This window comes from Falco peregrinus, chromosome 2 (genome assembly GCF_023634155.1).
Source record: "Falco peregrinus isolate bFalPer1 chromosome 2, bFalPer1.pri, whole genome shotgun sequence".
NCBI classification, from domain to species: domain Eukaryota; kingdom Metazoa; phylum Chordata; class Aves; order Falconiformes; family Falconidae; genus Falco; species Falco peregrinus.
This window is the reverse complement of record NC_073722.1, coordinates 55325365-55348808: the sequence shown is the minus strand read 5'-3', so window position 1 is coordinate 55348808 and position 23444 is coordinate 55325365. Positions and strand designations below refer to the sequence as shown.

The 23444-nt window shown below is 45.3% G+C and overlaps 1 protein-coding gene across 1 annotated transcript in view; it reads left to right on the top strand.

The window, feature by feature from the left end:
• Positions 1 to 3819: 3819 nt before the first annotated feature.
• BEND4 (BEN domain containing 4) overlaps positions 3820 to 23444 on the top strand; it is a 36733-nt gene continuing 17108 nt past the window's right edge. Inside the window, 3 exon segments of the mRNA XM_055794901.1 lie at positions 3820 to 4149; positions 4151 to 4248; positions 12210 to 12776. Of these exon segments, the coding sequence (XP_055650876.1) occupies positions 3878 to 4149; positions 4151 to 4248; positions 12210 to 12776 (937 nt within the window). The 5' untranslated portion in view covers positions 3820 to 3877.

Here is a 23444-nt window from a genome sequence, read left to right as displayed (position 1 = left end):
CTCTGACATAGGATGTGGATGAAGGTTTAAGTGAGACCAGCAGCTCATGTTCTCCCTCAAAAAGCTCCTGAGTCACCTGATTAAAGTGCAACCTTGACAAATATGCACAGCGTTGTCTCTCACAGTTGGAATCACCAAAGAGGCTAAAAACAGCACCATGCGCTGCATAATCTCTAACCTCAGGGGACAACAAAAACAGAGAATTGCTGTGTCAATCTCATTTCCTTGTTAGGCTCATTATCATAAATGCAGGCCTTTGGTTTTGAATGCCACACTTCAATAACATTTACCTATCAACAGCTGCTGAAATATTGAATTCCACAGTCATCTTTTCCTTTTGATGCTTTCCCTTTTGTTTCTTTATCCATAAACATGAGCAACTGAGCTAAGCTTAAATTAACTAGCTGGGGTTAAATGTTTAGGGCATCAAATTATGGCTAGCCTGCTTGCAGAGTGGTTTAGATTACAGAGGAGAGTTGCCAATCTTAGCTCTCATCATGCACTCCAAATGCGCAGAGCAGTTCATGGCCAAATCCTGCATGCTTTAGTTATCACAGGAGCACTGCTCCCATGAATAAGTGGAGCGAGATTTAGCCCCTGCTCAGAAGATAGAGATGAATCGCACTTTTATTCTTTGAGTACCTCATGGTACCTTCAGCACAGGCATGTTCAGTGATTGATAGCCTGTGTCTAGATTGGGTATTTTTCTATATACTGACAAATATTCTGTTTGCGGCGATTTCTAGGGGCAGAGGAGTATACACTGCAGCAATGTTGGGTTTCTTGTTTTTCATTGTGCTCTTTATCTTTGTTTTGATTAGGGTTTTTTTCTGATGGTCAGTTACTTCCCATCCTTTTTCCGCTCAGAGATCTCTGAAATAATCCTGTTACAGATCTCCAGCCCTTAGCGTCAGTAAAACAGTGGAAACTTGCATCAGTAAACAGGTAGGGAAAGACATAACCTCCGCTTCAGGGTCAAATCCCAAGTGGTAACACAGTCTAAGGGAAATGAAGGTGTTTGGCTTTCTTGAAATGAGCTGCTGGTATCAGCTAAGGCTTCTCTTTTTCTGCCTTTTTTTTTTTTTTTTAAATTGATCAAGGTAAGGGCTGTGTCTTAACTGTTTTAATCCAGTGTGCAATCAAAATGGGACCATAATTCAGAGATAAATGTTGGGTTAATAGTAATTTCATGACTACATGCTACTCACGAGACCACTTGGGTGCTGTGAATGTGCTGTGCAGGGAGCGGCTGTGGCAGGGGGCAGCCCACAACTGCTTGCAGCAGGTACAGCTGCATCTGCCCATACTTCAAGACCATCCCTTCACCCAGACTGCCTTTTTGCCAGTCTAGGGCCACACTCCTCACCTGCAAAGCCATGTCAGTCCTTCTGCAAAAGGACTGCATACCTGTACAGAATTTTTAAGTAAAATAGTGTTCCCTTAAGAAGGGGCATCCCACAAAGCCAAAGGTGGGGCTGCCAGGGTTAAATGCTTCTGCTCCACAGGGCTGAGCTGCAGGAGCCCCTCATCTGAGGCACAACACACAGCCTTTGGGCCAGCACCAGAGTCCCTCCTCTGAAACTCAGGGGAAGAGTGGTAGAAGGAAAGAGGGGGCAGGTGAGCCCAATACATTTTTTAGGTCTACATACCCAGAAGAATCACTGGGTATGTAGACCCAAAAAGAGAGCAGAACAGATGAAAAGCCAAGCCTTCCTAAAAACAACCAAAGGGGCATTTGGTGGTGGGCACTGTCAAACCTCAGCAGAAGGAAATTCAGTGCATAAAGTATCTATTTCGTTTTCCTCTTGGCTGAGGTCCCCACCTTATTTCAGTGGCTTTGGACTCCTTTAACCCCAAACTGGCTTCTCTCTTCATGTCCGTAGAGATCCAGCATCTGCCTGATGAGCTGCAGGGACCCCGGATAAAGGAGGCAGCTTGGAGGACGTCACCTGCCAACCCCAGTTTTCTGTGTGAGGCTTGTGGTAGGGCAAGGGTTGTTTCCTCCAGCAGGAGCAGAGGGGTAGGCGTCAACACCAAACAGTAGCGAGTGCCTAGGGATGTAGTTGACACTTCAGCAGGTCATTTTGGGCTGTTTCTTTGAAACTAACTACTAACAGCCTAATATTAACTTTATACAATTTTATTAATGTACTGACCTGCGATAGCTGCTGGTCGCAGCTGCGGTAGAGGCTGGTCAGATGAGACAAGGTGGAGGACGCATTTCATTTCTGAGTGGAAGCAGAGTTTCTCTCTACACTTATTTCCAGTCTCTCTTTCGCATTACAGTACTTTTTTTTTTTTTTTAAGGCACAGGCGATCAAAGAGTCAGTCAGAAAACAAAAAGACTTATGATAGATTTTGCTTAAGTAAAGTAGTGATTTCTATTACACTAGCCTTTACTTAGAGGCTTTTGGCTGCTACAAGGAATTGATTTATTCTACTTGTCAAAAAAATCAAAACCAGCAACAGCCCAGCTCCTTGTACGCCCTGCCTGAAAGAAATGCCTGGCTTGTAGAAGTTAGCTCGACTTTTCTGCAGGAGAGGGGCCGAAGACCGCGGGAGTTAATTACATCAGTAGAGAAGGGTCGCTTCTCATTTCCAGCGAGCCCAACTCCGACTAAATAAATAAAGCTGAAATGGGAGAGCGATGACCACAATATGTGGCCGAAACTCCACGTGATGACAGAGGAATGATTTCCCACCACCACCGCTTAAATATAACTAAGGTGTTCTGTAATTTTACTTCCACAAGCCAGAGGGCTTATTGTAATCCTGATAAATTATAGCAGCAGAAGCAGGAGAGAAGTGGGACAGAAGAAGGGAAATGTTAATGCAAAATATAAAATTGCCTCGCAGAAAAAGAATGGGGAGAGCGAGCGAGCGGTTTGTTATCATTTATTTTTCTTCAACATATCATTCAGTTTCAGCTGTCTCCCATCTCACCCAGATCTCCACCATTTCTCAGAAACGTCTCTCGATGGCATCTCATTCTCCTCCTGTCTTTCACCAGCGCTTCATTATTTCTTAACTGTCCCTGAAAGGGTCTGGGCAGGAGGCGGGGGAGCGGCGGGGGGGTGCAGCGGGGCCAGCCTTTGCCCCGGCGTCCGCCTCATTCCAGCACTTTGCAAAAAGCGGGGAGCCGGGGGGGGGGGGGGGTGGGGGGCGTTGCAAATAATGTTAAATGTGATTAATCTCCCGGATTCCTGGAAATATGACATGCATGAGTTACAGCGAAACCTCTTTTATTTCGCCATGAAATGCTTTTGCATAATGAGAAAGAAAATGTCCTCTGTGCCCTAATCAACTCTGACAGGTCCTGGACTCCCAAATACTTTTATTTACGGCATTATTTATTGCACCCCTGGTAAGCGGGGAGGCGGGCCGGCGGCTTGCTCGCTGCGGGGGGAGCAGGGCCAGGCCGGGCCGGGCAGGGCGGCGGGGGCAGCGGCGGCCGCGCTCCGCGCCCGGCACAGGGGCCACAAAGTTTTCGCGGCGGCTCCGCGCAGCGCGGCCCGGGCCGTGCCCCGCCGCCCCGGAGGGCCGTGCCGGCCCGGGCGGGGGGCGGGGGGTCGCGGGGGCTCCGCGGCCGCTCACCCCGCGCGGCGGCGCCCAGCGGCTCACCTGCCCCCGCGGCGGGGTGCCGGGGGCGGTGGCGGCCCCGCCAGAGCCCGCCTCCCCGCCCCGCTGCCATTAGCAGAGATTACCCTAAACACTTGCCGGTCGCCGCCCGTCTCCCTCCAGGCATTGGCGCGGCCGCCTGTCAATCAGGCCGGCGCCCTGCCGCGCCGTGGCTCCGCCGTGCCACAGAGACGAGCCGCGGCGGCGGCAGACACAGCCCCGGAGCGGGGCCGCGGCGGGCCGGGGGAGGCGGCGGAGGATGGAGGAGGAGATGCAGCCGGCGGAGGAGGGGCCCAGCACCCCCAAAATCTACAAGCAGCGGGGCCCCTACAGCGTCCTGAAGACCTTCCCCGGGAAGCGGGCGGCGCTGGCCAAGCGCTACGAGAGACCCACCATGGTGGAGGTGCCCCGCGGGCGCGGAGCGGGGCAGCCCTTCCCGCACGCCGCCGAGCCGCTGCCCTACGCGCCGCACGGCCCCTTCCCCAACGGGCCCGCCCGCCCCGCCGCCGCCCCCGGCGCTGCCCAGGGCCACCCCCCGCCCGCCGCCGCCGCCGCCGGCCCCGAGCTCCTCGGGCCGCTACGGCCCCTGCCCGGCGGCGGCGGGGGGCGGCGGCGCGGAGCTGAGCGCAGGTACCCGCAACTCCTCTCCTCCGCCGTGCAACTTCGCGGGGCACTTTGCAGCAGGCGGGAGCGGGATGGGGGCCGCGGGCTCCCCCCCCCCCCCGCACGCACACACGCGGCCCCCTCCCCCGGGGGGTGGCGGCGGGCTCGGCCCCTGGCGGGGGTGCCCCACCTCGGGGCTGGCGGCGGCCGGCGCCCCGGGGCTGGGCGCGGGGGGCGCGGGGCGAACGGCCGGCTCCGCCCGCCGGTCGGGCATCGCTAAAGTTCCCGGGGGCGGGCGGGGCCGGGGCGGCTGCCCGGCCGGCGGCGCCCCCGGGGCGGCGGGGGACCGGGGAGGAGGTGGCGGCCGCCCCCCCCCCTCCCCCGCGCTGCCGTCGGGGCCGTGCCGCCAGCCGCCGGCGGGGCGAGCCGCCGCCGGGCGGTTCGCACCTGCGGGAGCGGCGCTGCCGTCTGCGGGGCGGGGGGGGCAGCCCCGGGCTGGCGGTCGCGGCCGGAGGGGGGGGCGGCAGGCCGGGGCTGGCTGCCGGAGGGAGCCGCTGGTGACGGCGAGGCTGCTGGTACAGGGGTGGCGGTTTTCACAGAGGGAAAATAGATCGGCTGCTCGCCCGCACCGTTTCCGTAAGATGCAGCGAGGAACGGGAGATCGGGTTATTTCATTTTTTTTTCTTTAAAGGTGTAAGATACCGAGATGCTGAAGGCATATCTTTCTTCTGGTGATGGCTTGGAGTTAAAAACCACGTAGATCTTGATATGCAACCTAAATTTGGCATCAGGAAATGGGAAATTGCATCTTTAAGCAGAGTACAATCAAAAATGAATTACAATAAATCCTATATAATTGCATAGGTCATTCTCTTTAATGAGATTTTATTAACCTGACTGTCAAGCTTTTGAGTCAGGCAGATATTTTATCTTCTTCAACTGATAAAAGTGTCAGCTATAAACCACCATATAAATATTCATAAATCTACACATCTGTGGCAGCCTATCAGCATCATTCTTTTGGACATTAAAAGCATTCTAATTACTTTCTGTCTAGCAGAGCTGAAATGCTGCCTGTTATAGTATGTGCTTGGCAGGCATGATTGCTTTTGTTTGCCATCACAAATAGCAGCATCCTATTTTATATACTGATGGTCCAGAATATATTCAGGGTTTGACTGAACAGGATGAATGTTATGAAGCACCATCTGGTTTTGATAACATCGGGTATATTAACTCATCTGTTAATTTTTGACACATCATTGATTTATTTATTTAGAAAAATTGGATCCTGTTTTGGTATGTTGCTGTTTGCCTTTGTAACAAATGTGATGACATTTCCTTACTAAACAGGGAGATATGCTAGTTAATAGGATATATGGCTGTGTTTTAATGCCTGTTTTTGCACAGAAGCAGCCGTGTACTGGATTAATTTTATCATGTCTTGTTACAAATAATTCAAGTACTTTGCCAAAAAAGTTTAATACTTGAATAGATTAGCCTGAAAATTCACGGCTCTGACACATCGTCCTGTGATCCGTGGCAGAAGGTCATCTTTTCTTTTTTCTTGAAAGTACTTCTTATGAAATGCCCAAATGGTGGTAGTTCAGTATTTTTTTGTAGCCCACAATCAAAACGTTGCCGATACATGTGACACCTACGTTTCTTTACAGAAGCAGACTACACCATGGAAAACAGCTGTATGGTAGATGATATATGAGGCCAAATTCACAGCAAAACCCTCTGGGCTTTGATGAGCAGAAGTTTGGACTTTCTCATGCCTCTGTAGACTGTACTAACCGGGTGCTGTGCTAGAACAGGCTTCAGAGCTTGGCATTGATTCAGTCCTATGCTGAAAGAAAAAGGTAGTTAAGGAACAGCCATTTGTGCACTGAAGTTCTGTGAAGTCCCTGTCCTGTCACGTACACATCCAGGCTTTACTTTAGGTTCCAATATAGGTCCCAACATAGCCTTCTCTCAGCTAAGACTTAAGTACCAAGCCAAACAGAACAGGAGAAAACAAACCAAAAACTTGTTACTGTGTGCAGAAGTGGAATTTTGTACAAGTTGTTACCAGAGGCTGATAAAGCAAGTAGCAAGGTTTAGACCTCCTGGGTATGGTAATCCTGAGGTACGAGCTTTGCTGATCCTACTTGGTGGTGGAGAAGCACCAGGTGCTTGTGTTGGAGGAGGTGTGGCACCAATAAGCTGAGCAGGGAGCTGTGAGGGTGAGCTAGGGGGGACCTCGGGGATGTATGTATGTGAAGTGCTTCCATCTTGTCATCCAGAGCCTTGAAATGCTCTTAACAAATGTGTGAGCCAATTTAATAGCTCAGACTGCTGCTCGGGAAGCAGAACTGGGGTTTTGCCACAGGGGAGTGGGAGTGTTTGTCTGTGCTCCGTGCATGGTTGCTCTGTGCTTTGCCCGATGCCCACAGGGTCTCTGCCCACCCAGCTCCTGGGTTCCCCACAGCAGCAAGGGGCACAGGCTGGGCCCTTTCCAGAGCACCTCATAGCCAGAGGTTCATCTTCCAAGTGGTGGATGTTGTAGGAAGGGAAGGATCCATCCTTTAGCATGTATCCAGCTGCAGGTCCACTGAGTTGTTCTCCACAAGGCAAGACAGTCACCATCCCTGACTCGCACAGTTTTCCCACGTAGCTTACCCGTCGCACTTGGTGGGTGATTACTTGAATGAAGGGGTGGAGGGCTATGGATCACGATTTTGTAGGGACACCCATTTTGCAAGGTCAATTTCAGAGATTCCCCTCTTTTTGCTGATACCTCTCCACTTGTCCAGGCAACAGTGAGCAAGCTGGCTAGTAAAATACCATTCCTGGGATGTCTAACTAGGTGCTAGCAACTTAAACCTTAATGCAGTTGGTTCTTAATCTTCAGGCATGACATTTCTGGCCCCTTGGGAGTCAGAGCACCAAGTTTTCTTTTGAGAGTGGGCATCTCACACACAGCCACAAGTAAGGACTCTTCCTGATTTTTTTTAAGCTTTTCCTAATGGTTGAAGCTCTTGCCAAGAATGAATTGTTTCTTCCTCAGTCCCTCTCTTAAGAGACCACCCTGGCCTGCAGACTCCACAAGAATTGCAGGAAGTGGGGTTAGCAGAAGGAGGAAAAGCAGGTGTTCTTCATCCTGTGACATGGTGAGGAAAGATCTAGCTCAGGATCCCATCTTGTAGAGAAAGATCCTGAATGAGAAATGTCATCTTACAGTGAGAAATGTGGAGCTGCGCTGCAACACAAGCCTTCTCTGCTCTACTGAATAGTGGTTACCCTGACCACTGCTGCTGCAGTAAGCCACACAAACAGGTACATTCAAAGCACCAGCAGATACCCATTTTCTCCTGTAAAATATTAATTTTTTAATAGTCTGTTCAGATTATTTTCCTGGTACGAAAACAGTGTGTGTCTTTGTGTTTGGTAGCATGTAAGTTAAACAGTATCATAGTCCACCAAAGAAAGTCTTCTTCCTTAGGAAGGCATGTTGTAGACCTTACAACGTGCCTTAAATTTTAAGGTGGGCTTTGATGAAAAGTAGAGAAGAGCAGAGCTGTCTTAGAGCTGTTATTCCAGTGATAACACCTGGCATGTTTAACATGACCAGTTAATAAAACTTCTATCATGTCTAGACTGGTCAAAGTGTTTTTAAGTGAACAAAGAAGGTGAAGATCATTTTTTTTGGCCTGCACTGAGAAGTTGGGAACCCTCATCTAGAAGTAGATTGTCAGATCAGTACTGCAGTGATCAAACACTTGCAGTCTACATCCAGTGGGCTATCAGTGGTCTTCATGCAAAATCCTCTAGAAAGCACCACTTAATTATGGGAGGTGTCAAATGCTTTCAGTTTTGTGACCCAATCATAGATATTTACAGCAGTGTTCATATCTAAAAACATAATGACAAAGTCTGTATGAATGGATAGTCATTTGGGAGGGTACAGAGCTGCTGCCCCAGGGCCTAAATTAATAATAATATGATACTAATAAAAAAAATCAAGAAATACAAATCATCAGGTGAGAGGACTGAAACACTGCAAGGTAAAGTGTGAGATGATTGAAATTGCTAAGAAGCCTGGACTTTGGAATCTTGCTGAAAATTAAGCACCAATGAATACATGCCCTGCAGGGGAGAGTGTATGGTATTGAGTTCAGACCCACTCAATAATTAAGACTTCTTAAACCAGCTGCCCAAGATTACGAAGGAAACTATGGAAAAGCCACCACCTGAATCCAGAGCCACTGAGACCCAGCACGATTCCTTAGTAATAAAGCTGTCTGGTCTAAGTATTGAAAAGATCCTCAGGTGTAGGAAAAGCTGATGTTACACCTGCCAGTCTTTTGAGACATCTTTCTGATGCATCAGTGTATGTTGTCAGGTTGAGTTTTGGAAGTTTGTTCTTCCTAAAACACTGGTTTTAGTCTGGCACTTGGATAAGAAGCCCTGTAGTTCAGCATGAATGAGAAAAAGATGTAAAGATGAATGCGGTATTTGGGAGCTGGTACCTGATTTGCCATATGATGGTATCTTCTGGTTGCTTGCACTCTTAAATAATCTGGTTAGGAATACTGACACTTTTAGCCATTTAATCCTGCTCTGTTAGCACTTTATGGGCCTGATCTGGCAAGTCCACCTTTAGGCAAAAGTCTAGTTAAAGCCAATAGAAGTTCTGTAAGACTAAAGACTGCGGGGTCTGAGGCATTAGAATTACATAGTTGGTGAGCATCATAATAAGGAAAAGGAGTATCACAGTAAGACTTTCATAAACTGTTTACACCGTTTTAGTCCGGTGCAGTCATTTCAATAGAATCCTCCGTTCCTAGAAAATACATATATTACATTAAATCAATTAGGGATCATAGATGAGTGATTATTCAGCAGTAATCACATAAAAACAACTTTTTGTCATTTCTTAGTGATTAGACATTGCACAGTGCTTGCATTTCTAATTACAGTCAGTCCGTAAAAGCTGAAATCCCAGTTTTTATGATATATGCTAAATGGGCAGCATTTGTTTTTGTTTCTTCTCCATCACAAGAAATAACCGCAGTTATCATTCTCATTTAGGGTTGTTCAGACTGTGGGTACGTGTACTGTTGCTGATGTAGAAGTCGCTTCAAAGTAGTACCCGCTTCAGCACAGAGACAGATGTTTCCAGAACGCGTGCTGAGAACATCCCTCGCTATTACTGCCCAGCAGCACCCACAAAAAAAACATTTGCAAATCTTTGTGCTAGCATTTCAGAATAGTCTTGCCTTGTCATGACTTTCATTTTTAAATCTTTGAGTATGGGTTAAAGTTAAGAAAAAAAACGGTAATTGCTGTTACTGTGTCTTTGTAGTTGATCTGATACTGAACTGAAGATTAAATCAATACTGTCATTTCTGTATAAAATTTCGGTTACATTTTAAGCCAGTATCACGGTGAATATGCCTAATGCATTCAATTTTATAAAAGAACTCATCATTAATTTTATCTTTACTGATATTAGTGTGTATTATAGAATTCTTCAGAAACGGGTATGTGAAATGTCAGGTTACTTTTTGCCATATTTTAGGAGAAACAATAATATTAGAGTAACATCTCTCATGCTAATCTAATCCCTTTTCAGTTGTTTCATTCATATTTTGTCCCCTTGCAACAAGGATATGCAAAGAATGAGTGACTGTTTTGTCAACAAGGACCATAATGATTAAAATACAAACAGTAAATATGACTTAAGGTCTGGAATCAGATTATAGGATTAAAATGAATGAAAAAACTGTTCTGCAGCAGGATTGCAAAGTTCTGATCAATATCATCCTGTAATAATTTTAAAGGGAAAATGTGGGAAGTAAAGAAGTAAAGCAGAGAAAGCATAGCTTGAAGTTCTTGGGGATGCTTGAGTTTCTTGATTTTCTTCTGGTCTATCACTAGGTCCCAGCCAGAAATCTGCAAAGTCACTGGGGTTCTGTGCTTTTAACTGATGTTACATCTGTTGTGCTGTGTTATTTTGAGCTTGCATCATAAGGGTTAAAGACAGGACAGCAGGTATGGAGGCTATAGAGCACCTGGCCCCTCACCAGCACCCACTTGCAAAGAGGGCAGCCGTGCCCCTGCATTTCTGCCCTTTTTGAGTTTGTAGTGTGGACAGAGGGCAATGCTTAACGTTTCGCATCAAAGATGTGTTGGAGAAATCTGCCCTGGTTTGTCTGAGCCTGTCTACAAGGGTGTGGTGTGACTCGTTAGCACAAGAGGCTGATTGCAAGGATGTTCTTGGGGCCAGCCCAATCCTTCCTTCACATGCTGGTGGGCTTTCTCTTCTCGGCCCTGGGCAGCCTTGCAGCCCAGCACTGCACCAGTGCTGGCTCTGTCCCCCTCACGTCCCTGCTCTTACGGCGAAGATCACGTGCCTGGGTGCCATGCCGGGCAGGTCTCCTCGGGCTGCCTTCAAGGCTGGAGGCACTTGTGTGCTGCTTCAGCCTGGCCCTCTTTGCAGAGATCTGGAGGATGGTAAAAATGCAGATCAGTGTTCTTTCAAATATTCTTCAGGCCAGCTGTACTAACCTTGGTGTGAAGTAGATTTTCCACCAGAAGGTGTATCTTCTGTGTCGTGGAGAAGTACTGTGAGAAGTGCCACCTCTTTAAAGGCCCAAATTCTGAACCTTTCTGTTCTTTACGTATTATCAGTGTGATGAGGCCAAGTTTTCATCTCTGCTGATGAAGTTAAGATAAATGAAGGTCTGGGGTGCTTAGTCTCATTTATGTAGCAGGTTGCCTTTTCAAAAGTAAATGCATTTGTCACTTTCTAAAAGTCAAGCCTGCCTGAGAAAGCTCTCCAAAATTGGCAGCGCTTAAACCTACCAGTCTTTTTTTTTTCTTTTTTTTCCTCATGCAAAATGTTAGTTACATCTTCTTAGACACCTAGAGGAACTCAGCTATGAATAAGCTAAAAAAATCTAAAAGGCATTATTTTTATTGGGGAACCTAACAGGTCGTATCATAAATGTCATGGTCATTTTCCATCCACGTCCAAGAGCTGTTACAGAGCTTGGGCTGTATACATAGCCACTGCAGAATGAAACATCCTACTGTGTAGGTTTAGGTTGTAGCTGCTATTGCTCCCTGAGACGTGACACCTCCTGTCACTAGAGGCAGGTCTGATTAGGTGCAGCATGGCATCTTTACCCTACTTCCAGATCTGGGCTGCTGCTTCCAGAAACTGCTGCACAGCCCTATGTAGGGTTTCCTGATTATGTCCAGAGAAGCTTGAAGAATCTGTACTGCTCTTTGCTGCATGATACTGGGCTACCCACAAACTCATAGGAGGTTAGCAGGACAGAAAAAAATTCCTCTTCTGACCAGAGGAGCTTCGTAGTTTACATTTGATGCCTTTCCTCAGTGTGAGAAGAGGGGTTTGTGCTTATTGCTCTTGAGTTGTTCTTGGACATACCTGGAACTTAAAGCAAAAGGAACAGAAACAAAGTCCATAGAATTGGGAGTGGGTCATGTGAAGTGTCTCATGCATAGTGTCAAGCAAGTGCAGCAAAGATGAAAGTTGGGGGGGGGGGAAGCTTGGAAGCCTTGTTGGAGAGGAACAGGGCATAGGATGAAGGTGTAGTGCAAAGTCCTGCAAATATGTACTGGCAATACCCACCAGCAGCCTGAAGTAGGCTTCCACAGATAGGATGGAATTTGTATCTTCTTCCCCATTTACTTTCTTAGTCCCTCTGAAAGAAGATGGCAGTAAGCAGTGACTGTCATCACAATGCGTTTCTGATGAACAGCAAGGGCATGAGGGCACTCTCAAAATAGAAGCAAAGTCAGGGTTGTTTTAAATCACAGTGTTGCAGAAGTATTAAAGCAGAAGCCATAATTTTAATGTGTTCAGAAATAAAATGCATGCTACTGTAAACAGTTCTGTACATCCATCTAGCTGCTACTGCCTGGCATAACCTTTTGCATTGGGTTTCTGTGATTCATCTTTTCTTTTGTTGCAGAGAGTCGAATGATTCTGGATGCCTTTGCCCAACAATGCAGCCGGGTTCTAAGTCTCTTAAATTGTGGTGGAAAACTACTGGACAACAACCACTCTCAGTCCATGATTTCTTGTATAAAGCAGGAAAACCCAAATTATAGTGAAAGACAAGAGCAATGTCAGCTTGGGAAAATGGTCCATAGTCAGACGTCAGACATTTTAGACATAGAGATGCAGTATATGCAAAAGAAGCAACAAACCTCAGCCTTTCTGAGAGTTTTTACCGATTCCCTTCAGAACTATTTGCTTTCTGGGAGCTTTCCTTCTCAGAACACCTCATCAGTAAATGATTTTAGCCATTTGGCAGATGTGGATCCACTTTCAACCTCTCCAGTACATACTTTAGGTGGATGGACATCTCCAGCAACATCTGAATCTCATGGTCACCCATCATCTTCTACACTTCCAGAGGAGGAAGAGGAGGAAGAGGAAGAAGGTTACTGCCCTCGATGTCAAGAGCTAGAGCAGGAGGTAATTTCATTGCAACAAGAAAATGAGGAACTTCGTAGAAAATTGGAGAGCATTCCAGGTAAGTAATCCCCTGCCATCTGATACTGTCAGTCAGTGATAAAAACAGTTTGGGTAGTAGTTTGTTTGAAGTTGTTCTCATCATTTTTTAATATTGCGATCATAGCAATCGAACACTGGAATTTGTCTCCAGCCAAAATTCCTGTAGCTGTGCCCGGCAGAAAATTATCTTCTGGTACTCATCCATATGGATCTTGATTCCTAGATTAGTAGGCTGTGTTCAGGATGGGGTGTACTGTTAATCCCAAATTCCAAACATCAGGTGGTTTGTCACAGTAATTTCAAACATATGCTTTTATACCTAATTATCTGTCTTGTTCTTTAAGTTACGTTGCAGCTTATAAACCTAATTCCTCTTTGGGGCTTCTTTTTTGGTTACTTAAAGAAACTATTCAAAGTTGCATCCGTACTTTTAACTGAAATAGATTTGCCTTTTACCTTGAACAGTATCTCTTAAATTGCTGTTAGCTCAGTGAGAAGCATAAATACAGCTCCTCCCATTCATCTTCAAATAAAACCTGAAAAAAAAGCTTGACAACAACTTATCCAGTTCAGCAATACCTACCAGCCACTGGGAGAGAGAAAGCAGACAGAAAAACCTTATCTAATAGAAACCTCCTCTGTGGAAAACATCTCTTGCCCCTTTAAACTTGGTTCTCATTGTTAAGGTGCACTGAGATACTTGAAGAGTATATGGTGTTGGATAAGAACAAAATATCTTGGACCCATGTCCTCTAAAATTTAAGACAGGCAAAAATACACCTCAAATAATACTAAAAGCAAATTGGAATTTAGCAAAGAAAGGAAGTCTGCAACACACTTCTGACACATATAAATGTTGGGGAGCTGCAGCTTTCTAGATGAAGCTTGAGGTGCTTAGGGTAGGTACGTGCAAAGTTAATTGAACTAATCCCTAAGTGGCAGAAAAGCACGGATAACATAGCATGGGTTGCAAGAGAGAAAATATCTCAGAGATGTTAACTATGTAGAAAGTAAGAAGGCAGTAACCAACCGCTGCCCCAGTATGTACCTGCGGTTGCAAAATCTGAGCAAAAAGCAAGCAGCAGTCTTCATAATTCTCCCCAGCTCTCAGTGATGTATCATGCATTATTTGTTTTACATTGTGTTTTTCCTTTGTACATTGGTCCCTAGGGGTACCAGCAAATCCCATAAGCAACACTGTGCAGAGAAAACCCAAAATTTAGAATGTTTCCCCCACCTCTCCCAAAATCTGGAGTCACCATAACTCATGCACTCTCACTGGATTCAGTAGTGGTTCATACATCATGTGGAAACACTGTGACAAAGGGAATCATGTGGACTTCAACTCCTGTTGAGCCCTGGCTTTAGGTGTATAAGACCAAAAATGATCATTAGGGTCTGTAATCTGACCTACAGCTTTCATTCAGTCACCTATATTGAACCCAGCAATCTTTATGACTGACTAAAGCACAACTCATATTTGACTCAAGTGGTATCTCAGAAGACCTCCAGTCCTGAGTTGGAGACTCTGGTGAGCAGTAGCTCTGCCTCTGACCCTCACAGCTGACTCCAGTGGTTAATTACACTGGTGAAAACGAGTGCCTTATTCCTTGCCTATCTGAAATCAGCTTGTAGCCATTGGCTTTGCTCCACTAAATGAAGTGCTGTATAGGCCTTGGTAATTTTTCTGTTTGAAAGTACTTGCGGATTGAAAGCTGACTTAATTTCCATCTTAGATAAACTAAGCAAACAGAGCTGTTCAGAACTCCTCAAATGAGTTGAATCCTTCTTTGCAGTTCTTTTCTCCCCTTCTGCTCATTTCTTTAAAATCTGGGCACTGGAGAGACATGCAATATGTTACCATCTGCCTGGGCAAAGGTGAGTAGTCTCTCTGTTCCCACCCACGGACCATGCCCTGGTCATTTGGCCATGGGTCATGCAGCTGAGCTTCTTGTTCTGTGCTCATTTCTTCGTAGATGTACATAGTTTGTATTTGGCTGTGTTCATGTACTAGGTGATCTGGATTGCTTTGGCTGCCCTGTTTGCCCAGTGTTTGCTGGTTCACCAGTTTCTGCGTCATCCAGATTTTTTTTGATTGTTTTTAAATTAACTTTATGATTCTGGTTAGAAACGTTCAATGGTATTGAAACTGCTGGAAGTCCCTGTCGAGCCTTGCTAGAAACACATCTTTTTGTGATGATTCCCTCAGTGACAAATACTGGAGATGTCAGTAGCAGGTTCTTAATCCATGTATGCTGATGTTGAGTGTTGCTGCTTTTGCAATCAGGTAACTCATGGTAGTAAGTTAAATGCCCTTCAGGAACCTAGGTATATTACATCTGTTCAACCCAACTTTTTCACACGAACCTGTAATCTCATCAAAGAATGACAATTGGGTTAGTCTGACAAGATCCACTTTCCGTAAGACCATTTTGACTGGCATTAATTATATTCATATTCCTTAGTCCTTAGCCAATCGAATCCCATTGCAATTGTCTGTATTTTGCTAGGATTAGTGCCGGGCTAAGCAGCCGGTGTTTACCTGGGTCATCAGTTACCCTTCATCTCCCTTTAAGTGAGAGATAAACATACATAAGCACAGCTGTTTTCCACCCCCCCAGAAATAATGAACCACCTTGTTAACAGTGTATCAAAGGGAGCAGACAAACATAAAGTAAATGTGCGAGGAAGGACATATGACTTCATCAGCCAACATAAAACTGTTACCAGATGCATCTGCTGCTGTCTGGGTGAGGTATACAGATAGGTCTAAAGTGACCCTTGCAATTGGGAAAGTGTTAAGAGCCACAGAAGCTGCCCTCGGATTTTGCTACATGGTAGGATAAAGGTCAGAGCTCCCCAGGCAGTCCCACAGCCACCACTGAGCAAGGTTAATCAAAAATCAACTAAAGGCAATGTCTAATTATTTTTGTCTCCAGTGCTGACTTTGCTCCAGTAAGCTTCTGCTGCCAAAGAAGGCAGCAGAAATTCTTCTATCACCTGGAACACCCAGCTCTGTATGTAAACAGGCGCAACACCCATTCTCTGAGCATTTTTTTGCCCATTAAGGCGTTGCACGCCTTGGGAGGGAGCCAGAATCACTCTGCTGAGGGTTTCAGAGTTGTTTGCCACTATCTGTCACATCAGAGTCATCTCAGAGCACAAACTTTGATGCACAAACCTCATGCTGGGCATCTGACAGGCCAGGCAATGTAATTAGTGCAGAGGCGAAGCAACTGCGGAGGCAGCTAGACGAGCGTGGAGGCTGCCATACTGTCCCATCAAGCTGCTGAAAGAGCTTTCTTTTTTTCGGATATAGTGGTTTTCCTTCTCATCCTTGAGGGAGCTGGGCTGGAGCTGCTGGGTGAGGCTGGCAGGGGACCCTGTGGGGCGGTGGGAGGCATGAACCGTGTTCTCCCCGCAGGTGCTGAGGCTCTCACCAGCAACCCTGTCAACAGAAGATAAAAGCACCAACCCCTCCTTTCTGCTCTGTCTATGAATCATTTTATCCTTTTCCTGAAATACTTTGCATTTCTTCTTTTTTTACTTTCCATATGCAAAAGCCCTTTTAAAATCCATGAGAGTTTGCGATCTAAAAATAGTTACCGCTGTACTTCTCTGCCTCTAGCTCTGCAAAGCACCATTTGCATGGCTCACAAAGAGAATACCGAGAAGTAGAGTGTTTTCTCAGCAGATGTAAAGGCAACGACTTTTTTTTAACAAATATTTCAGACAACATATCCTCCTGTAGCTTTTGGACACAGAAAATAAGATTTTTCAGTTTTTAAAACTCTGCCCTGTTGCTGTAGAAGCCCTCCAGTCCTGTAGGATCTTTTTTCCCATTGCCTAGCCTCACTCTTCAGCAGATCACCACTGGAGAAAAACAATTACATGGGTGAAATATTGCATATGTTTTGGTTGTTGGTTTGGTGTTTGTTTTTTTTTTTTCTCAAAAAATACCCATTTGATTTGACTGAAACAATACGTAAATTTATGTGAAATCTTAATTGTTTCAGCTATGGAATAAATTAAGAAAAATTTATATTTCAGTGCTTTGGTTTTGGAGCAATGTGCGTTCTTGCAGCTTGTGCAGTTTTCCCCAATATGTTTTTTTTTAGGCAAAAACATTAACCAAACGTTTTCAGTTTTCAGTTAATTTGAAAAGAAGAGAAACATTTTTATTCAGTGCATTATTTAGTCTTGCTTTGAAAAATAATTAAAGATTATTCCAGTTCCTGGAAGGAGTTTGGCAAATTTATCATTGACTCTTTAAGGTTTTGAGGCTGTCAAGAACATAGCAAAGTAATCCATCTATACAAGGAGAAAAGTGTCTCCTAATCTCTTTCCTCTGTATAAAAATTACTGTGGCTGTGATACATTCCCAGTAGTGAAATTAAAGACTTATTTGTGAAACTGCATGTAAGACCTGGATTTAGACCGTCTAATATATAAGGATATTAAGGAGTTCTCCTTCGCTATTGTCAGCATGATTTTCTCACGAGTTTTTGGCCTAAAAGGGAGAAATTATTTCCAGGTGGTTAAAGCAAAGGCCAGGAGTCATGAGCGAGGTTTTGCCTCCTGGTGCTCCTGGCTTTGCTGCATGGTTTTGGGCAAACCAGCCTGGAAGCAGTGAAAAGGTATAAGTAAGTAAGATGAAGATGTGTGTCATAAATACAGTAATTATTCTTACCTCATTAGCCCAGCAGCAAAAGATACTCCAGCAAAGAGCAGAAGGATGGGGGTGAAAACCCCCTCAAATGTAGAGAGGTGATCGCCTATAGAGACAGCGTTCATGGTGGCCGCAAGTAGGCAGAGCAAAGCAGGATTTGCAGGTAGAGTTAATATCAATGTAATTGAAAAAGAGTTTTCCGGGAGGTTTTGTGTGCCCAAGGCTTGACTTTTTTTTTTTTTTTTTTTCCTGACTCTATCGGATGATCTAATAAAAGATATTACTTTTCCCTACAAATCCTGTCTCCTTTATACTTTCAGAGCATCGCATTTCCAAAGAGCCTACCACAGCTGCAGTGTAGATAAAGCAGCCATCAAGGGTTATGATGAACACTTTTTCATGTCTTTTTTTTTTTTTTTTTTTTTTTGTCCTGTTTCTTGATGTTCACATTTAACCACTTCTTTGGTTTCCCTTGATGTTCTGGATGTTTTGGTCTGATCTCTGCCCTCGTTCTACTGTTCAGCTTCAAAGCATGAAGTTACTTCGGGAAGAGGGAGCCTCAAGCACGGTTGCCCAGTGTTTGGCATGAGAACCCCTTTGAATTTGCAGCATGGCTTTGCTTGCAGCTTGGGGCTGCCAGCTTAGTTTGCGAAGCCAGTCAGAGTACAAAAACTTACTGAAACACCTAACTGCAGCAGACCAGGGCTTTATTAATCTTTTTGGGATGCTTCTGGGTAAAAGCCCACAAGAATTTGGGGGGTCAGGTTTCTTAGCCTACTTTGTGGAGCAAGAGCTGGTAGGAGTTCTGTGGGGAGCTGCAGTTCAGCCTGGCGAGGCTGAACTCCCTGGTCTCAACTTCGGTTTGTGTTTTGCTCCTCAGCATTTTAGCAACACAAACTGCTGTCCCCGCTCACCGGGTGCTCCTTGGTTTCCCTGTTTGTTGTCAGCGGTTTAAATGTGTAGAGGGTTTACAGGGGAGATCCCTGCCCTGAAGAATTCATGGCCGAAAGGGAGGACAAGAAGAGGTACCTTCTATTAAGTAGAAGGACAGCGAGGGAACACCGGCAAAAATGAAAGCCACAGGAGCATGTGGCAGCATCGCTTAAATGAGATGCACAGCTGCCTTGTTTGAGCTCTTTCTCTTCTGTGGCTTAGGCAGAGGTGTACATCCCAGGGGCGTATGCAAGGGGCACATGTTTTCTTCTTTCTGGGAGAAATATTTTTGTAAAAGAAAATTGAAAGAAATACAATGGCTTTTCAGATGCAGATTAACAGAAGTTGAGTAGTTTTCCACTCCACCTAGAAAACACAACTGAGAGGAATTTTAAAAGTAATGGGATATTTGCTGTAATTTTTTCTCCCTTCCTTGCTTTTGGCAGGCACGTAGGTCAGTTTAGCCAATCTTTAACACCTTTCTGCATGTAATGACGGTTCTTCTGATGTCTGCTGGCTGCTCTCACTACAAATGGGTGCTGGTTTTGTTTTGCCATCCAGTTAAAGCATCCAGATTTGTAGGGTCTTGAGTACTGAGATCAATTCCTCTTTGCTAACCCCCATCTCTCCTTGCCCCTCACTCTTTTTCCAGCTCATGGTACCCCAACAACTTGTCTTTGCAGCCCATCCATGCAACTTCTCACTGGCTTTCAGCTGACGCTTAAAATAAATTAGTGTATGAGCTAAAATAATCCAAGCCATGTTATACTGCACACTTGTCCAAATCTCAGGCAGAGAAGGCATCTCCGTTAATGCTACAAGAAATTCATACTGCCATGTAGTTCGTCAGCAGGTTCCCTATCATTTGTTACATCTTTTTGACAGTCAAGCATCAATTTAGAAATGCCCTGCAATGAACTCAGAGTGAAGCATTGCTCAAGGTCGAATGAAGGAGGACGTGTTGCAGTTCTGAGCCACTCTTAACTAACAGCTGCCGATCAGAGTGGGGTGGATGTAGACGTACACCCTTCCCAATTCTCCTCCTCGCTGGCAAGTCAGAAGTAAATGGCCTTGAGTGCTAAGGGATTCATCTGCTGCTGTGCAGAACACCAGGAGAAATACTAGCCGGTGTCGGCTACACATCGCAAAATCTCATTAATGAACAGAATAATCAGATTTCTTACTGTCTGCCTGTGGGGCTGAGGCCGCTGTGGGGAGACACACAGCCAAGCTGGGGGTGAGCCATCCCTTCTTGCTAGGGCTATCTGATGCTTTGGGAGAGGTTGGATATATCAGTTATTTACATTGGAGATACGCCTTATTTACAGCAGAGCCCAAGTATCTCTTCCTAGTGCTGTGCTTTGGCAGTATAAACTGCCCTGGAGTGTGTTACACAGGAGGCCACATTCTGGGGAGGATAAATGAGAGCACTCATTTTGACAGACACCAGTACAAGTGATTGTAGCCCGATAACACCTACAATGAGCAAAAACTCAGCCCAGACTAGTAATGGAGAAGTTCTTGGCACTTCATAAAAAGTTCGAAACAATTATTAGAGCCAAAGGTTAAAAAAAAAGGAGCTGGTGGTAACTTGGAAACATTAGAAGTATGTTGTTGAAGGCCCCAGAAGACTATCTAGGAGGAAGAGGTTCATGCTGGTTACAGAAACAACCAGCTTAGAGGGAAGGCAAAGGAACAGAAGTATAACAAGCGGAGCAGAGGGAAAGTTGATGGTGATGAGTAAAAATCAGGGGTTAGGATCAATGGAAATTTAATAATTAAAATTAACACTGGAGTGCTGTGTTCAGGAAGGAAGTTAAAGGGAAAATATGGCATCCTAATAACAGTATCGGGCAACTACCAGGTGGAAGTAGTAGGGTTTGTCAATAATATGGAACTGCTCATTGGGTATTTCTGTTCTGGTACTTGCCAAGAATAATCCCATGCAGTCACACCGATATGATGACGATGGTAAGCAGATGGAAGTATTTTCCATTTCCACTGTAACTCTGGGTGTTAGCACACACTCAACAGGAGCTTCAGGTGGGACTGCAACCTCAGCTGTTTGCCCTCCTGGTGTCGGGACAACTGGAGAGCTTGTTAGCACCAGAATTGCCAGCCCTTTTAGAAATGATAAAGAGATGCTGGTTCGAGCAGAGGTTGTAAGACGGAGCAGTTCAAGAGTGGAGTCAGGAGTAGCTCTTTCGGAGACTGGCATCGCCAGGGGAGCTGCAGCACAGGCCACCCGGAGCAGTAGCTGCTTGGGCACACCAGCTTTTCATCCCTAAGTGCACATCAAATTATTACCAGAAGCATTAGGCAGCTGCTACCAAAGCACAGTGCTTTCAAAATCATGAGATTTTGACAACTCACTTCAGGAGCTAAAAGAAAAATGAAGGTGGACAAAGAGGACTCTGACTCGTTCTTTTATGTTTTGGAATATTTGGGGTGCTCCAGAAGACTGAAAGATGCAAATACTATATGATTTTTATTTGTTTTTATAAGGATACACGAGATGTCCTGGATGATTGTAGGCTCATTGGCCTGATACTGAGCCCAGACAAACTTAATTGCACAACTGATACTGGCTTCAATTAATAGATTACTAGAAGAGAATAATGGAGTTTGTTCCAAGCAACATCTTGCCAAATTATGGTTTTGATAAGATTAAAAGTTTGGCTTGCTGAGGGTATTGCAGATACTCAGGGTGTTACATAACATATTACAAAAAGTGATTTAAAAAATGCAAATATATTTGTGTTCAGGAAATTGCCATAGTGCAGCTGAATTTCTGGAGGGATTCTTTCTGAAACTCTTTACAGCCCATGTTTTTAATACTGTCATCGGTGAAAGGTAGCATACAGTCATTGCTCACAGCTTGCAAGTGGTGCAGAGGTGGCAGTGAGTGAGCAAGATGAGAGGTGAGACTTGGTCAAACATGGTGTAGCATTACTATGTGTTGAGGCACAGAGAAGCTTTACTTGGTTTCAGCCCCTGAGAAATGGACACTTAGAAAAGCTTTTGGAGGACATGATGGCTTTCTGGCCAAGTATTGATGCACAGTGCAGCCAAAAGGGCTGGTGTGGTCTTCAGATACACGGACACCTAAGTAGGTGTAGGGACTCTTGCTTTTAGCCGGAGCCCAGCGTGTCGGGAAGGTCAGTGTTGAGCTTAGCAAAGACAAGACAGAGAAATTACTTCACCACTAACTATAGGTACATAACAGGTAACAGGCATTTTCCATTTCTTTTCCAAAGACTTTACAAAACCCCACTGAAGGAAACCAAAATGCGGACTTGAAATAAGGTGTGTGTTCCTGAGGGTGAAATAACACATGCCATAACAACGAGCCGTGGGTAGAAGCTGCATCGCTGGGAGGTGACGGCTTGGGTTGTACTGTGTTGTACTTGCCGATGCTGTCTGGTGCAAAAAGGATTTAGTCTGGGAAGTTGCTGTGCTGTGTAGCAGGCCAGACTCGGAGATCACAGCCCAGCTTTTGTCGTTGGCACAGTCGGTGGCCACCACACTATTCAGCTATTTAATAGAAATTAGGATACTCCGCAAAGAAAGCTGTGTCAAGCCAAAGAAGCACTTGTTACAGCATACAGATGCCTAGAATAACAATGAAGCCTTAAAACTGGGATCAATAAACAACAAAGACCTGCCGCCTCTTACGCGTGTCCTGCTTAGCATCTTGGCAAAGCCAGCCTTCCCCAGCACGCTCGGGTCCCCGGTCGCGCTCCTCCTCACCCTTTAGCTCCCACAAAGATCTCACTCTTCACTCGCTGCAGGCCCGGTTACCTTGGCACTTCCAGTGTCTTTTCTGAGACACTGGCACTTTCAGAAGGTAAAGGCTGTGGAAACTTCTTGCTAATGGGCAGGAAAATTACTGCCTCCCCGCAGACTTTCTACTATATCGTAAGAAGTGTTATTTCGACATCAGTGTCTTTCCCTTGGTTACAGTAGGCACAGATCCCTGTTGGTGATGCCGGTGACAGTGGATACGTGCATAAGCATGCAGAGCATCAGCTCTCAGGGTTATGATCTTGTTAACTCCCCAGAGATCGCATGAAATTCAAAGAAATACAAAATAAATAAGCTATTAGGTTTAAATGATTATTCGTCCTCACAGCTGGGAGGCGCAGGCTCTTAGAATGTTACATTTGCTGCAGGGTTTGGAGGAAAAACTTCCTGTCATCTCTCAGCAAAGAGAATATTTGCAGAGCCATAAGAGGGACGCAAAAGCAAAACCAAAGCTTTGACTCTCAGCCTCGTGCTGCCCTCTTTGTGGCTTCCTTTAGGCTTCGATTAACGCAGCAGCCGAAGAAGCCTTGGCTTTGCAAGTAGCATCTGGTGTTTGAACAGACTGAGCTTATTTGTACCAACAGCAGACCGTGATGTACGATAGCTTTACAAGTCAGAAATGCTCAGAATCCTCCAGTCACTAGAATGATAACTAAATCATACAATTTTGTGCTGGAAACATTACTGCTTTTATGAAGACAGAAATTTTTATGAGCATCGGCCAGCTTTTAGCAGCTTTGTATTTCTCACTGGTAATGAGAAAGCATTTCATCAGCAGAATACAGGTGAAATAGAGCTGTACTTCATCTGCCAGGGACACAACAGGTTAAACCATTTTCTGTGTCTTCTCACTTGTGCCCCATCGCTTTGAAAGAACATGGGTAAATACATCTTTGGATAGCCTGCAGTGAAATTACTTACTGTGGGTAAAATACCATCCAGCTGTGAGATCAGCTCCTAAAAATTAGAAATTTTTGATGCATTATATTCTGTTCACTTTCAGGCCCCACGTTGTTCCACATAATTACAGGTAATATTACCAAGTATGGCTGAGAGCCATCAGGTTGTCACCAGGGACTTTTGCTAATAGAGATAACCAGAAAAGCAAGTGCAAACTTCAAGACTGTTTTGAGCACAGCTTCAAGGGCCCAAAGAAGTCTAAAGCTTCCAGGTACTGCGGATGCTTTGGCAACTGGGACATCAGTGAACTTGCTAAACAAAAAGTGACACATTTAGACAGGGCAGGAAAAGGATACTTCGTAAGTATCTCTGATTTCCCAG